Source organism: Thermobia domestica, chromosome 8 (genome assembly GCF_964235325.1).
Source record: "Thermobia domestica chromosome 8, izTheDome1.hap1.1, whole genome shotgun sequence".
In the NCBI taxonomy this organism is placed as follows: Eukaryota; Metazoa; Arthropoda; class Insecta; order Zygentoma; family Lepismatidae; genus Thermobia; species Thermobia domestica.
This window is the reverse complement of record NC_137461.1, coordinates 17,469,742-17,487,899: the sequence shown is the minus strand read 5'-3', so window position 1 is coordinate 17,487,899 and position 18,158 is coordinate 17,469,742. Positions and strand designations below refer to the sequence as shown.

At 35.9% G+C, this 18,158-nt stretch overlaps 1 protein-coding gene across 3 annotated transcripts in view; it reads left to right on the top strand.

Annotated features, from left to right (window-relative positions):
• Nucleotides 1–18,158, top strand: part of LOC145692726 (sarcalumenin-like) — a 173,549-nt gene that overhangs the window by 132,651 nt on the left and 22,740 nt on the right. For 2 of the 3 annotated variants that reach the window (XM_081768151.1, XM_081768152.1), the window contains exons 6-9: nucleotides 4,872–5,012; nucleotides 6,851–7,013; nucleotides 12,480–12,576; nucleotides 17,631–17,817. In XM_081768151.1, the coding sequence (XP_081624277.1) occupies nucleotides 4,872–5,012; nucleotides 6,851–7,013; nucleotides 12,480–12,576; nucleotides 17,631–17,817 (588 nt within the window). The remainder of the gene's footprint in view (nucleotides 1–4,871; nucleotides 5,013–6,850; nucleotides 7,014–12,479; nucleotides 12,577–17,630; nucleotides 17,818–18,158) is intronic. The other variant, XM_081768153.1, reaches the window with a different exon arrangement.

The following is an 18,158-nucleotide window of genomic DNA, read 5'->3' as shown; positions in this document are numbered from 1 at the left end:
CTTGAAGTAATTTCAGACAGACTTTAACAATTTCAGACAGACTTTAACAATTTCAGACAGACTTTAACAATTTCAGACAGACTTTAAGAATTTCAGACAGACTTTAAGAATTTCAGACAGACTTAATTTCGGTCAGATTTCAAGTAATTTCAGACAGACTTTAAATAGTTTCAGACAGATTTTAAGTAATTTCAGGCAGACAAAAATTTCAGACAGAGATTGTCATAGAGTGCAGTAGTATAACTCATCTGTATTGTATGTTCCTTTAAAGATAGTAGTATAAACATTTGAATTTTGTTTTTTAACTAAAGTAGGAAATTTTGGAACATGGAAACGGTTAGTTATTTATATTAGGTATAATGCATGTTACTTTTGTTCGATTACCAATTATAATTATTTCCTACTCATTGAGTCGTCATGCATTTATGGGATAATTTCAAAAATATACTTTCTCAAAACTCTAGAGGAGCCTCTTTTAAGACCGTAGCTTTTAAATAACCTCGTAAAAGAATCAGTTTGAAATATTTTTCTTTCTTTCTTTCTTTTGTTGTGTATATTATCGTGTGGTTTGCTCCGTGTGTGCTATTTCGTATCATTTCAGTTATTCCTGTGTGAACAGTTTCAAGAAAGCCTTGTGAACTGTAGGTTAATATTACCTTAAATGTCAGTATAAAAAAAGTGGCCGGCCTATCACAACAAGAAACAACATTATTTTCCTCTTAAAGAAAGAAAAAAATATATAAATGTGAAAAATTCAAATCCAGAACGCTTTGCTTAACCGACATATTCATTGAAAGTGGGTTATATATATATTTATACTTGTTAGAGTTTAGCCTTTTGTCCACTGATGCTATGTGAAACATAGACCTATAGTTTAAGGAAAATCCGAACGTCCACAGTCTATTCATTGCTCTCCCACCGAGAATCAAATTTGGACATCAATGGCATACGTGCTTCCTAATAGACCAGCTGGGAGAGCTATATTTCTTCAAAGGTATCCGTGATTAGCTAATAAATGAATTAAACAGGATTGTTTCTAACAAAAGAAAAGAATAATATTTAAATCAGTGAATATTCTTAATTTTCCCAGTAGATAATAAAATCACTAACGAAATAATAAACACTTCTGACCAGAGTATATATACTTGTTTATTAAAAACTAAATTACAGTGTAACGGTTTCGACAACTTAACATTGTCTTCATCAGTCACTAAGAGTTAGTGTCTGATGAAGACAACGTTAAGTTGTCGAAACCGTTACACTGTAATTTAGTTCTTAATGAACAAGTGTATATACTCTGGTCAGAAGTGTTTATTATTTCTTTAGTGAGTTCTAGAGTCGTGATGGATAGAGTTGCAAATCACTAACTTTTTCTTTTTTTTCTTTTTATATAACGTATCCTGAACGAAACAAAATTTCTGCTAGATCTTCGGATTAGCATATATAACGGCATTTCCGTTTCGAAAATGTCCTTCTAAAGTTCCATTATAAGATTTTCATTTTAAAAAAATGAAGTAGGGAAGATGGTGGCTTTGCGGTAGAATGCTCATCTGTGATTCCAATAGTCGCTGGTTCGACTCTGCCCCGTGTAAGTTTGTGATGAGCAACATTGTGTCCGTGGATTTTCTCGAGATATCTCCAGTTTCGTCTCCCGTTGTCTTCCCATCATTTCTATCATCATCATTTACTTCCAATATCCATCCATTTCCTTTCGCCTATATAACATAACCGTGGAACATGAAGCGAAATGTTTGATCTGATTTTAGGCCTTTTGAGATTTTTGGTACGAATTTGTATCATGGAGTAGTGCTGTGTTTAAACGCTTATTAAGCTCATATAACACGTATTGAATCCGATTTTTTTTTAATTGGTCAAGTCAAGCATGAACCAAAGAACAACCCAGATGCGTTTGGGAACCGGTTGGTCAATTTGGCGGCGCCAAGTGGGGGCGGAGGGACGTAACTTTTTTCTTGATTTCAAAATTTTTTTCCCGCTCTTAGTTCTCAAGACATAAGATTGAAATTTTGCACACTTATTGTATGCACCTTTAAGTATTCCTAATTTTTTTGAGATCTCTACGTGAACTCATACCTTGACCAGAGGGGCGCAAAAATTTTGGATTTTTTTTTCGAAAAACTCCCGGGTTTTTTCGATTTTCCCATTTCTGGTATATAATATGGACAAGCAAATGGTACCGTTCGAAAGGATGTTCTATTGTGAAATAAACGAGGTATGAACCCCTGATCCTACGATAAATAGTAAGGAAGCAGTAGCTGTTTGAGTGAAAGTCTAAAATTTACCACAAAAAGTGGAAATGCTGAAAGGGTTAGAGTGAACTAAATTTCTTGTTTTCTGTGTGTAATGCACTCCATTGGCATGTCTTTGTAGTAAATGGTTAAGCATTGTATTTATTATTTATTTATTTTTGTTAAAAAGTTATCTATAAGTTTCAGTGTTGCAGCATGTGAATGCAGATGTTGTTAATTGTTTGGTCTTGTTTCTGTGGGGCTCATCGCCGGGCACCTTGCTTGCTTTTCAACTGCAAGCTGCCTAGTGAAGGGCAACACAGCGACAGGGAACGTCTCAGCAACTGAAGAAGAAAGAAGATCCCTCATTGGAGCATTGAAATTGTAGTTTGTATTATATATATTTATATTTATTGCAGTCTGCATTGTTTTTTATTGTTGTTGTTATATATATGCATGATCCGTAACGTAGTTTAATGTGAAATTCCATGTTTTGTAGTTGGATATTAATTCAAGTAGTTTAGACATTCGTCTTTTTTCACTCTGGTCTGGCTGAGACCCTTGTCACACTTCTGCTGAATTGAGCATAACAGAGATTTATTATTATTATTATTATTATTATTATTATTATTATTATTATTATTATTATTATTATTATTATTATTATTATTATTATTATTATTATTATTATTATTATTATTATTATTTTGGTTTATACACAAGACCACCGTTATTTTAAATATTGTCCCGCTGATCTAGTGGCTAATGTGATCGCCTTTTGCGCATGGGGTCCTGGCTTCGATTCCCGGTGAGCGAGCCTTAAAATTTGATAACTGTAGGTCCATGTCTCATAGAGCCTCAGTGCTGAAAAGAGACGGTAAATTTCTTTACCCTTATCCCAAAATACGATCCCAGGTTTTTCCCTAAATTGTTGTCAGCTCAATGTATTTCCATATGACCGTAGATGTACTTGGTAGCTCTCTCTCTTCATTCCTCCAGTTTGAAAAAAAAAGTTAAATGAAATCTTCCAGTTTTACGTCCCACGCTTATGCCGGCTAGGTTTAGGTTAAAGGAGACTGTGATGAAGAGGAATGAATGAAATGGTGGAATGGATAAAGTGGGAAGAAACGGGAGAACCCCGAGAAAATCCTCACATACGGTGTTTGTCCACCACAAAGTTCACTTGGCGCGAGCTGGGATCGAACCAGGCCCTTATGCACTAGAGGTAAACGTTTTCAAGATATTGTAGGAATGACAAAACAATATTAAGATACCACTACTGAATTTTGTAGTAAGTGCAAAATGCAACTCTGTAAAATAATCAAAATTACCTTCCTGTTCCTGAAATTACCTTCATTTTTTGCCCTGTTCGTCGTCTAAGCTTATGACGCCATTGTTAATTTGAAGATGAAATGTGCTATTAATACACAGATTATTTCATTAAGTAGTGTTTTCTAGATACTAAGTAGTTACTCAGTGAAATTATTGGGTTGTCAGTTCATTTTCTGAGTATTAAAAAGAAAAAAATGAATGAGAGATTGGTACAGTTTGTAGAATAACTTTTTATTTTTTATTTATGTATTTATTTATTTTCAAATATTTAGTTGTATATTGAAATATCAAGTAATACTTTCAACAAAGTGAACACTTACAAATATCTATCTCGGTCCAATATTAAGAGACTAGAACCATATCGACGAAGAAATTAAATGTCAGCTGAAAGCAGGGAATTTATGTTGTTATTCAGTTCATTCGAAGAAGTCGAAACTTAAACTACAGGTGTTTCAAAACAACACTGACAACGTTTGGGAGGTGATTTCTGACACCAAGATAAGACGAAAAGTATAGACCAATCTGGGTGCACAAATGTTTCCTTTCTGAGTTAAAGACTGCCGAAAACACTAAAAAGTGAAATTTAAAGGTCCATAGCTCCAGAACTATGGGACTTACCATAATCGGGTCAAACTTTATGTACGAACTAATATGTGCTCTATCCAAATATCCATGTTTTAGAACGGCCATATAACTTCCGAAACAATTTTTCTAGAGGTAGTTGGTTAGTACTTCAAATTATATGCCCGTAGACAAACTGCCTCTATAAAAATTGTTGCTCGAGTACCTTAGGATTCTGAAACATGTATTTTTGGATAGCGCACATATTAGTTCCTAAGTAAAGTCATGACCCGACAACGGTAGGTCCCATAGTTTTGGAGCTATGGGCACTTCAACTCCATTTTTTCATGTTTTCGGCAGCTATAACTCCGAAAGGAAACATTTGTGCACGCAGATTGGCCTATGTCTTATCTTGGTGTCAGGAATCACCTCCTAAACGTTGTCGATTTTGTTTTGAAACACCCTGTATATGCCTGTTACGCTGTATGGTTGCAAGGTCGCTTAGTTTGAATGAAGAACGCAGACTGATAATATTTGAAAATAAAATTCCGAAATGAATATTCGGACCTAAGAGGGACTGAAATGAGGAATGGCGGAAAACTTTATAACGAGGAAGTTTCAGAAATAATTAATTAAAAGTGCTTTCATTTAGTATATCACTCTTTTTTACTTATCTAGGTCAAGTAGTTAATATTTTAGTTGCTGATTGATACCATTTAATTTGTGTTCCAGGAGTTGTGGATTTCCTTTCCACAGAGATTTCGACTTCTAAACAGAAGAAGTTCAGCCTGGTTACCTTTGTCGATACTCCCGGTCTTGTGGATGGAGATATGCAGTATGCGTTTGATGTGAACGAAGCCATTTTGTGGCTAGGTAAGTTTAACTTTGTGTATTTTAGTAGTTTTATATTAATTAATTAGCACTATAATATCTTCGCAATTAGGCACAGGAAAGGAAATAGATGAAAAAGTGAAATGAGACTTCTCTTGATCTCCACTCCTCTCCAAACACTAGTACAGGATTTCTCAAGCTGGGTTCGCGAGCCTCCTGGGAGGTGGGGGGTTTGCGAAGATAAGTGGAAGAGATAAATATAATTAGAATCTAATGCCGGAAAATATTTTTAAATATTATTTTGAATTTCGTTCTGATAGACATATTTTTATTTTTATACATACTGTTAAGAACAAAAAAATAAAGTTTACTAAACATTTTCAACAGGTGCAGAGTTGTTTAAAAATCAATTTAAATAAAAGAGGTACAATATGAAACTAATGAGAACTGCGTGTTGAAATACCAGAAAAATACTAATGTAAAAAAATGTGAATATTGAAAAACAATTAATATTGAAAGCACATGAGATACCTAAGCATGGTGTGATTTCATTAGTGCGGCAATGTCCAGTTCAATCTTGATGACGCACATTATCAAGTCATTTTCAACTGATAAGCGATTTCTTGTCTTTGTTTTAATGCTTACCGTGGAAGAAAAACTACTTTCTCATAGATACGATGTAGCAAATGGAATTATTACTTTTAAAGCAACAGATACCAGATCAGAATATTCTTCTCTCCTCTTCAGCCAGAACTTGTCCAAGTCTTCGTTACAGAAAACCAGTGGCAAGGACTTATCGATTTTAATCCATTAGGTTTTAGGGAAGTTAACTGTATCCACTAGAAATAGATGGATATCGTAAGATCTCCGCAATAGGTCCTACACAAGCTTATTACAAACTAGAAATTATAAGGGGGTCACTGACAAAAGGGTTTGTTAAAATGGGAGTCGTGATAAGAATTAGGTTGAGCATCACTGCACTAGTGTAACAATGTCGATCTTGAAATAGTTGAACTCGTGATTGCAAAGTGATGCAGGTAAGAGTAGTCTTACTTTTGTTTTTCACATGATAATGTCAATAACGAATTAATTGATTTGTAGTTATGTCCCTTGTCAGCAGCGAGAGATCTACATTTTAAAATGAGACCTGAATCGTTGTAGTATGCTTTGCCCATGAAATCGAAGGTAGGACCTTGTGTATCAAAGCTATATGCTGTAACCAGTAGACCAGAGAGAATATTAGTTATAAGGCAAAGAAAGAAAGAAAAATCATCATAATAGTGTGAGGATGCAAAACATTGTCAATATGCTGGTGGTTAAAGGTCTGTTCCATTCTTCTTCACACCATCTGTCTTGGACATCACACCACTTTGTATGGGGCGTTCCTTTTGTATGGTTAGTGTGCGCGCCTTCGATGTGGGAGACCCGGGTTCGATTCCGGGTGGTCGCTCGTGTGCGATCCCACGTTACGCTGTAGGAACCAGGGTCTCCCACATAGAAGGCCGCGATGCTAAGGATACTAAACTTTAGAACTACGTTACTTCATTCTTATTGGGTAATCAGTCAAGACGCTTTTGAAGAAGAGCATGGAACAGACTTCTTCATGCCAATGCGCTTGGCCATGCCTCTACTTATATGATGTTTTCTTTCTTTCTTTTTTTCTGATGCTACAATTTGTGGGATACACCCCAATTAGCTCGCTCAGTGCTTTGTTGTATAGTCTGGAGATATCATAGAACTTCAGTTTTTTTCAAGTGCGAAACTATAGAACTTTGATATGAGTTGTTATATCAGTAATGATCAGTATATTCTTTCATAAAATGTATATTAGAGGTTTACTGTGTAGTAACTTTTTACTCATTACTGCTTTTGTTCTCTAGGCAATATGGCCGATCTGGTATTTGTGTTCTTTGATCCCATTGGACAAGCACTGTGTAAGCGAACGCTGAATCTTGTGGAGAAATTGAATGCAAATCACGCTGATAGGATACGGTTCTACTTATCCAAGGCTGACGAAGCAGGAAATGAATCAGACAGGCAGCGGTAAGTGTTCACTTGTACGCCATAAATTGCATTAATAATTTATGTATTTTACCTACTTGTTTCTTTTTCAGTTATTTATTTATTTTTGATAAAACTCTTTATCATGTTTTATCTCCGATCAATAAAAAAATATAAGTGCTAAATCAATCATTTATCAGTCCATGTTGTTACATTTTATACTATGTTATTCGATGTGTTGTAGAAGATTGTCCCTTGAAATTTTGTGACTGGTGAGCTTTTGATCAGATGTCAAAAGTTTTGGCGTCCATCTCGCGGAAATCTTGCTCAGATGCTGAGTAATAATTCGGTTAACGCTTGCAGTAGATAAGTCCACTGTCTCAGCAATCTGCCTGATGGTAATGCACCGATCTTTCATGATGATTTCGTGCATTTTGTTAATGTTCTCCTGAGTTAATGCTTCTACTGGCCTTCCTGATAGAGTGTCATCTCCAATGGAGGTTCTCCCCCTCTTAAATTTGGCTGCCCATTTCTTCACTGTGGCATATGAAAAGGCACTATCACCTGAAGTAGCAAACATGTCAGCATGGATCTCCTGCGGCTTTAAGTCTTTCTTGTGGAGATAATCAATAACAACTCTCGCCTTCAGTTTGTTCATTTGATCACAGTTTTCTCACTCTACTGTCTTTCTGGACCTGTAACAACAGAATAAAAGTAGATATTAACACCAAATTTGGTATGGCGTCATCGGAAGGTTCAATAAATACGCCCAAAAAGTATTACGTGTCTAGTTTTAATATTTTCTGGTTAGGCTTAGAATTTACGTAACAACCCTCGTACATCCCTCACTTATGACTTGTCCCGCAACCGAAATGGACCATGGTAATTATTGTGCTATTTGGGAACTCTACATCTGATGCCATATTGAGCAATGATATTCATTTCATTGTATCACCATGATTTTTGTGTGTGTTAACAAGGTTACATTAGTAGTATAACTCATTTCTCTTTTGTAAAATCCTGAGTTAATGCTTTCAGTTGGAGTAGTACTCTGAAGAAGGAAGTGATAAACTTCAGAAACTGTATCATTTCTAGTTAATTTATAATAAAGATTATAGACAACCTTGTAAGAAAGTTGTATTTAGCTTGTTTGTAAAATCGTATTAAAAATATCTCCGTAAATGTGAAACCAAATCTAACTATTTGATGGAAAACTATATTAAGATATACCTCGAAAGAGGGGAGCAAAACTGTCACTGAAGTTATTTCTATGCTTAGTCCAAGAAACCTTTCAATCCTCCGAAAATGACTTTGGCCATTGTGCTATCGAACTTTTAATTACTTTCCGTACTTAAGATTTCACTATTATCATTTGCGTAAAATGTAAATTGTCTTGAGATGTTTTTGGAGAAATTTGAATACTTTTGCAATGACTCAGTGCTTGAAGGCTGATCTCTCCTACATAAGGACGTGTAGGATTGATCTCGTGTTATGTAAACTATGTCATGGATAAATATTGTCATTGGATTTTCTGTTACTGTTCCTCCCACTCTTTCTGTGTTCAGGGTATGTATTGGTCACGAACTAAAAGAAGAAAGAAGCCATTAATTTAACTCGTAACATTCTATAGCTTAAACGTCAGTGCATTAATTGTAAACTGTTCATAATGCTTGCAATATTATTAGCCAAGTAATGGGCTTGGAGGCATTACTATCTGAATGACCCTCGTAATTATTATTTTAATTATAATTTTATTATTATAATAACAGTTTTAAAAAAGTTAAATTGTCCAACACGTTTCTAGTTTAAAATATTTTACTGAAGATTCGTAGTTTTAGAACAAGACAAGGAATTACGTACGCTATTTACTGTAATAGATTCATTTTAGATTGATTATTAAGAAACTATAGACAAGAAAAAATAACAACGGTACAGTACAGCTGATCAATTACATCATCAAATACTTTAAATGGCGAGCTAATTTATTAACTAACTTCAAATTATGTGTATGTGACTGGTGTGAAATCATAGACAGGAGGTGACTTTTTTATTTTTGTTCTTATTTTTTAAATCTGTATTCTCAATGTTCTCAAACTTATATGCAATTATTAATGTGACATACTGTTGTAGTTAGCTGATCACTGTTCGTAGCGCTACAAACTAATTATTATTTTCGACAGATTGCTTGCAAAATTTCTATATTGTTTTCTCAATTTGCAAAACTGCTGTATATTTGTTTTTCCTTCTTTATAGCGCTTTCAGACTCTTTCTTCGTACACATAGCGGAAGCAGCGATTTCGTGCCATGTGTTGTAGTTTCCTGACGTGTAATTACATCGCAGTTTTCTTTTTTTTAGTTTCTTTTTCTGTTTTTTTGCCAAATTTTCGAATGTGCTTGTTTTTCTTTCCTCATGTTACTTTACATTTGCATGTCTCTCTCCCTCTACGTGTTGTGTCGTTACTAACGTTTTTGTTCTTATCTATTAAATAACATTTTAGACGTGTCCTTATGAGAGAAAATGAATAAGAGGGTCGTTCATATCAAGTTAGGACTTAATCAACTTTTGGACAATTAACCCGACAAGTTTATGACCAATAATGAATATATTTTTAAATATAATCTTCGTTTACAAGGGGGAATCCAAAAGAAACCGGACTTTTGTTCTAAAAAATACTTTATTAAGTTTTTTACAAAATTCTTTCAGTCTCCTTAAAAGTACTTTCCATTAAATGCGATTCATTTCCCCAGTCTTCTTTCCCACTGTTTGAAGCACCTTTGGAACTCTTTAATCTTTATATCGTCCAGTGCGCTCTGCAAAGCACTTTTTTTTACAGCCTCTACACCATCAAAACACTTTCCTTTTAGATTTCGTTTAATTCTCGGAAACTATCATCACGTTGGTCAAAAAGTTTGAATCACTTTCAATCTGATTTTTCAAGTCCTGACTCAAATTCAGACGAATTTTTTTGATCCTGTGCGAGCAAACGAAAAACAAACTTAGCTGCAACACGTCTCATTTGCTAAACCTCACGCTGGCACGAGCTCGAACTCACTCCTGTCTGTTCGGAAATATCATCGGTCATGAAACGATGATCCTAGTTGATCTTTTGGCATTTTTTTTTTTTTTTAAGATGTTTTCGTCGTTTCAAAATGATGGAAGAGCACCCAGAACGAGCATGATCTTCAACACTCATCTCACCATACTTAAAGCGTCCAAACCACTCAAAAAATTGTGCAGGGTTCATAGTATCCTTTTTGAAAGCCTATTGACACCGGGAATCAAATCCGGAACCATATGCACCAAAGGCGCAGTCACTGGCCACTAGATTAACGGTGAAGGCAATATATAAATGCGTTATTTCTGATAGAATAGGAGAATTTGTCTTGATTAGGTAAAATTTCGTACCCATTTTTGTTCCTTTCTTCTTTCTTCTTTTTTCTTTTTTTTTTTTTTTAATGTTTATTCCTTAATCTTTTCACTGCTACTGCTACGCTGTCACAGTCACTGCTACAGAATTCAGTACCATCATTGTGGCCACCATCTAGTAAGCTCGCTTCTATGGCATAGAATATGAATTTTGAAGTTTTGAATATTCACCATTTCTACCATTTATGAAGGTTAGAAGGAAACATAATGCACTGATATTCTGCTTTGTGGCGCTGTCATCAATGACAAGGTTAATAGATATAGCGATATAAAGAAAAGAATTTCAAATTTATTCTTTGCCAGTGGATGTGATTAAAGGGTTTTTAAAACAATGCCGTGATTTTTTTCCTTTAAGACGACTATTCACAGAGTGATCATGTTGTAATAATACAGAAAAAAACTGATCACAGTACTGACGGAGACATGAACTCCGGTATATCCTGCTTGTTGGCGCGGGGGTGGAGGATTGTCTGTATCAATTGAGCATCCACCAACATGACTAGCTTTCTGTGTTTTTGATGCTTTATTCCTCAAGCCCCAATAACGAAGCATGTACTAACAGTTGTTTGTAGATATTTTGATTGATGATGCCTTAACATACATATATTTGCACTTGATATTGATAAATATGAAACAGTGTTGAGATAATATAGAAAAAAGTTGAAACCTAGGTTGACAGAACTCGACCCCTAATCTTCTGCTTGCCAGATAGGTGTTTTATTGGCGATTAGATTTTTATCTTGTTTCAACTTCGTTTCAGACGCACTTGTATTAAGTGCAAACAAAGTAATTTAGAAAGTATGATTAGAGCTGAAATATTTCATACTTCTTTTCGAGTGTGAATGAATTACCTGCTAGGTTTTCCTTTAGAATTGCCATAAATACTGAATTTTACGAAAACACTACTACGAGATGTGGTATTCGTAACGTGACAAACTTTGGAACTGATTGCAACAGTGTTCCCCATGATTTCCTAAGCTTGTACACTGTCTGAGGCATGAAATTTAACTTATTAATTAAATTAAGAATCCATGATGCTTACACGATATTCTACGTTTTTCTCTGCATGAATTGAGTGAATCAGACATGTAGGATATTGTATTGTACTGTCCGCAGCAAAAAAACTTGCAACATAAGCATTTAAGTTTATTGTGAAACTACGCCTAACAGCGCAGGGAATCAACATAAGTCTAAGTGGCACGAATCATGCCAGGAGAAACCTCGGCGTCCTCCCCTGCACACTTATTCTGGAGCAAAAGATTTCGTTTGTTTCACAATAAACTTACATGCTCATGTTGCAGATTTTTTGCCGCGGTCTGTACCCGTTGGTGAATTTAGCAATACTTGACTGAGTTATTTTGACTGCCAAACCGTGCTTATAATTTTTTTTTAGTCACAATTAAAAGGAAATAATCATAAGGCTTTGTAACTCTAGTGGCAATTTAGTGTTGCCTTATTCGTATCTCTTGGCAAAAAATAGTGATTAAGGTTCTACAAAATAAAGATAGTATAATAAAAGGATTAAGCACGTTTGCTTTGCAGATTGTAAAAGTATGACTTGAAGTAATCGGAAGGAAATAAACAAAATTCCTTTAAGAAGTTAGGAAAAAGTATAAAGAATGTCGAATGGAAACAAATGCAGACAGGCATAAGCAATTGTTAAGAAAGGAAGCTGTGTCAAGTGTAAAAGTTGCAGGGCAGAAAGTAGGACATGCAAGTAATTTCTGGTATATAAATAGTTCCTGTAATGCAGGCAAGTTTTATATAATTGACATAATACAGAATAATACGTAAGTGACTTTTATGTAAAGTTTAGCGTTCAACAGTGGAATAATTCTAGTACATTTCATAGAAGATGTAGACGTCTTTTAGATTGGCAGACACGTGAAAGAAACACTGTTCTAACAGATTTCTAGATTTTATACAACGAGACATATCTCTTCTAATTCATTTACGAATTTGTACACCAAAATATTGTGCCTGTGAGTTATGTTTAAAGTTATAAAAGTGTTGAATTTTATTTCTTAACGAAAGAAATTATAATGGTGCAAAGTGTTAATTTCATTTTTTTCGCGTTGCAGGGTCATGATGCAAATAGTGCAAGAACTCTGCAAACGTCCTGGGTTGAATCGAACAGGATTCGACATGCCGACCATATACATCCCAGATTTGAATAAGGTAATGGTTTTTCGTTTAAATTTTGTTTTAATAAAATAACCAATTCGTTACCCGATAAAACAAAGAAGATGTACTGTTTATTTTGAAGATAAACATGCACTGAAGCCGTTACCGTTGTGTGTAGCGATGGAAATATTATGTAGCATAAGATCTACGTTAGAAAGTAACTTTTGTTAACACGAACGGCAGTTCTAAGTTTCTGACTTTTTGCGCAGTTAAAGTTTTAAATATCCCTTGTTTTGCGAAAATATATGTATTATTTTATATATAGATATAATATTAAATTAATTACTGAACTTACGATTAAATATTGATGGTCTTGATAGTTTCGTCAAATAAAGGAAGTAGATATATGTTAATGAAAAGAGGAAACAATCTTTTTTTTTCACACCAGTTTCTCTGTAGGTGCGAATTCAATAACACACAAAGAGTGAATGACTGGGCCAGGAGTCGAACCCAAGGATCCCCAGCATACTGTACCGATGCGTTAACCACTACGCTACTCAGTCCGCTTCCCAAAACAGCTACATACTTTCTCACTCCTGAGGTCGGTAGCGTAGTGGTTAACGCATCGGCACGGTATGCCGGAGATCCCGGTTTCGAGTTCCTGTCAAGTCATTCATTTTTTCACTCTGTGTGTTATTCAATTCGCACATACAGAGGAGCTGGTGTCTAAAAAAAGTTCGATTATTTCTTCCTTTCATTAATATATATGAAATTACAACTGACAAAAGATGTTCTCAATATATGGACATTGGATAGTCTAAGCACAGCATCTAGGTTGTGGTACAAGCCACGTGTTCTGAATAGAAGGTACCGTCTGTAGGAGTGAGAGAGTGTGTGGCGTTCTGGGAAGCGGGCTGGGTAGTGTAGTGATTAACGCAACAGCACGGTATGTCGAAAATATCGGGTCCCGGTCCAGTGCACTTTTTCACCCTTTGTGTATTAAAGGAAGTACATGTTTGTCTCAATCAATGCAAATGCATTATGCAACCTTCATTAGCAAGGATGAAAGGACAAGGAAATTATAAAAACAAACACACTGCTGAACAAGACTGCACCTATTTAATATAAAAACACATTTACACCAAGAGTGGATGTCTGATGAGGATCTTGGCTAGAAGATCGAAACGTCACGTGTAAATGTGTTTTTATATTAAATAAATGCAGTCTTGTTCAGCAGTGTGTTTGTTTTTCTGATTTTATTTGCAAGACGTATAACTATGATTGTGTGTCAGAAGGAAATTATATTAAAGACATAAGGAAATGTTGCTAACTTCTAAGTTATTTTAGTACAAAGTACATTTTACGGTATATGAATAACATATACCGTAATTCATATACAATATGTGATTCATATACACTATCAAATATGGTATATGAATGATTGATATTCGGACGCTTTCTTTGCGCCGAATATAGTGCACTGGTTTGCTGTGTTTTATTGTAGGGCACTTTAGTGTCTTATACCAATGCTTTGTAAGTTTTTCTTAACTTTTTGAATGTAATTTCATGCTCTTTTATCTTTAATCATGAAGTTGCATAATGGTTTGGAAATGATTAGGAGAAACATGCATTTCTTTTATTCGATGAAACCGTAAATACTATACTTTCGCACGAGTCTTCGTCTAGAATAAATTTATATGCATTAAGTGTATTTGGAATACTAAATTTACTTAATATTTCATTTTACAGCTTTGAAAAATAGTATCTTTTACAGGTAATGATTCGCAATCTTTATTTATTTTTTTAAAAAAAAATTAAATTAGTCTCTCTCTGTGGATTAATGGGCTAAAACTAAATTTTCTAGCCTATAACTCAGTAATGGCTACGGCCAGCCAGATGGTTAATGATGCATTGTTAGCATATGAGCTTCCATCGTTATTATTTTTTACTTTCTTGATCGGATTTCACTGTTTCCTGAAAATTGTGTACCCCCCACTGGAATCAAACCCGAAACCACGCGCTGTAACCATTTGTCTACATCATAAATCATATATACAGCAAATCTGTGGATTACATTTTCCAAATTAGTGTCTTCCGTCTGCAGTCGTAAAGTATTGTGTATCACTAAAATTTGATGTAATTTCGTAAGATGATGAATCCTGAAGTTTTCCAGAATGAATCCAGATGCAACTTTAGCAGTCGGTAGATTTAGTATATGTTGGTTTAAGAAATATATGCTACTTAGTAGATAAAATAGGGCCGCTGTGGCTCAGTGGTAAAACGTTCTCGTCTAGTGTATGGGGTTCTTGGTTCGATCCAGCTCGTGGCAAGTAAGCTTTGTCGTGGACAAACACCGTGTGCGTGGGTTTTCTCAAGGTTTTCCCGTTTCTTCCCACTTTCTTCATTCCACCCTTTCTTTCATTCTCATCAACACCGTCTTCTTTAGCCTAGCCGACATAACGTGGGATGTAAAACTGAAAGATTTCATTTCATTTTTATTTGACGAAATACTAATTGTAACGGTTTAGGGTTATATCCTGCGGGCTACTAAATACAATGAGTGATCCTGAAATACTTGATTGAATGACGTAAAACGGAACGAGAGTAATTCAAGAAAACTGCGTTTATAATATTTGTCTTCCACAAAACTTCTGCAGAGATGGCACAGGGAAGGACAGTGAGAGAGGGCTCTATTACCAGGGTGTCTATCCTTGTCTATGAGTGTTCTGCTCGAAGACAGGTTATAGCCCATTTACTTTAATTCCCGCTGAGTTGGTAGAGATCACAGGTAGGATGCCCAGACTTTCCTCCGTGGATTTAGAGGAGGCTCTAACGAACTAAAATTAGGAGCTGGAGTAGGAAAATGGGTTGAATTATGTTAAAATAACTGTAATTATATTAAAAACTTCGTATTTTACGTAGCTAAGTTATAAATAGATAACGATTTTTATCTTCGTTGCGTAGCCGCTTTATGTCGTGCCCTCTATATATTTCACTCACGTTTGCTGGTCTGAGAGGTTCTTCAAGGAATCGAATTGCCTAGGGTCAAATCTTAAACTTCTTTATTGGATACGTCCTAGAAAATGGAATACACTCTATTCGTTGCATCCTACAAAATGGTTACATGCTATTGGTTACGATCATAGAAAATGTACACCTAGCTTGATTTCTGTTATTTCAATGTTGACACTTGAGAGTAAATCGTTAGAAATGAAGATGATTTGAATACTCTGAAAAATACTTTTCTACAGGGTGATTCTTTATAGGGTTTACACCTTCAATCAGTTATAATTATTTATTGGAACCACATAGAGACTTGGTTTATATGTCACTTTACTGCAGAACACTTCAAGTTTTTTTGTGACAAATCCATTATGGTTCAATATGTGCACCTGCGGTCATCCTGGACACATCCCAACGAAAATCGATTTCCTGCCAAACAGAAGCCAGCTTTTCGGGGATAACGTCTGCGATGGCTGTTGTGATGCGATGTTTCAGTTCATTAACATTATCAGGTAGGGGAAGGGTGTGCACCTTATCTTTCACAAACCACCACAGAAAGAAGTCAAGTGGCGTGTAATCTGGAGACCGTGGCGGCCAAGCAATTGGTCCACCACGGTCTATCCACTTATCTGAGAAACGCTGATCAAGAAATTCCCTTGCGTCTTATCAGGTAGTGCAGGGGGCGCCATCTTGTTGCCGCCATAAGCGGCCATCGTGATCATTTTCATCTAACTGTGGAACAAGGAACGGAGCATATCAAGATAGGCGATGCCGGTGATGGTGCTCTCAGCAAAGAAGAATGATCCATACACCTTTGCTCTGGAAACAGCAGAAAACATGTTCACTTTGGGGCTGTCACGAACCAACTCCACGTGCGCATGTGGATTTTCCTTGCCACAAATACGACAATTACGTGTGTTGACTCAACCGGAAAGCTGAAAAGTTGATTCGTCACTGAATACCACCTTGTTTAAGAATGACTCATCACTACTAATGCGATCCAACATGGTAACACAGAATTCATGTCAGGTATGTTTATCCGCTTCACTCGGTGCTTGAACCAAGGACAGTCTGTGTCGCTTCATGGACAAACGTCTACGCAATACACGCCAAACAGCGGTCTGAGGGATACCAGTTTCTTGTGATGCACGTCGTGTAGATTTTCGAGGACTGCGGACAGAACTCTCCCTAACCGCTTCCACCACATCGTCAATCACAGGTGAGCGCCCTGGAGCCTTTGTGTGTCGCAGACAACAACCTGTTTCAACAAGTGTCTGGTGCCGTTTGTACACTGTTAGTCTGCTGGGTGGTTCCTTGTTGTATTGTGTGCGAAACTTATGCTGTACACTCGTTGCTGACTTCGTTTCTTCAAACCAAAACTCGCACTTAGCTCTTTTCGCTCCATTTTCAACGACTGACCGGTGGCACTGCGTGTGGTCAACTCCGCAACTACTCACTACGTGAGTTAAATTTGAAGTGTTTTGCAGTATAATGACATATAACTCACGTCTGTATGTGGTTCCAATAAATAATTATAACTGATTGAAGTTGTAAACCCTATAAAAAACCACCCTGTATAACCTTTCGTTGTGGTGCATGAGGGTTATTTTTTTCACAGTGGTTCAGTCAGCAAAATCTTATTTTATTTAAATTCAAGACTAAAAAGCATTATTTGTTTGTAGTTGCCCCTTTCTAAAAGTCCTTCCCGTGTTTCATTTCCTTCATTTAATAGAACTAGGATGTGACCAATAAAGAAAAAAATCTGAAATCTTTCAATTTAACGTCCCACGATTGTGCCGTTTAAGCTAAGGGAGACAATGATTAATGCAAGTATATGATGATGGAATAATTGGTGGAATGAGAAAGTGGGAAAAAACGGGAGTACTCCGAGAAAACCCACGGACACGATGTTGTCCACCATAAACTTACTTGGTCGGGAATGGAACAAGAGACCCCACGCACCACAGGTATGCGCTCTACCTCTGAGCCACCGTGCCCCTCTACGTAATAAATAAGTAAATACATAAATTCACGTGTTAACATTGTTTTGTGTTCAAAATGGTGATATTTATTTTTGTCTAGAGTCTATTTTTTTGATCTTTTAGCAGGGTTCAAGATGCGTAAATCAAATCGAGGATGTGTGTAGAGACATTGAGCGCACAATTAACCAAACAGTTCAAAATACATTAAATGCCCTGGAAAGAGACTGTGAGAAAATAGCTCAACTCGTGGATGAGAAACTGGTGATTGATAATGAAGCAAGAAATTATAATTTCAAAGCCTCTGGAAGAGGTAAGATGATTTTAACAACTGGTCATTGTTAGCAAATATTATTACTTTGCTCTTATTCTGTTGTACTGCTGTTGTTGTGTTTTTATGTAAAAGAAATAAAAGTTTATCCGTTTATCGTAGTGGCCTAATGTTCGAGTTTGTCTGTGTGGCAACGGAATAAATAATAGCATTGTTCCTGCATTAGAAAACGAAAATATTCCGTATGTTTAAAAGTTCATTATCAGTTATTGCAGGGAGTGGAAAATTTCAACCTATATAATACGTGGGTCGTTCCGTATATATTTCCCTAAGCTATATATATATACAGGGTGGTAGGTAACTCCAGCGACAAACTTTGGGAG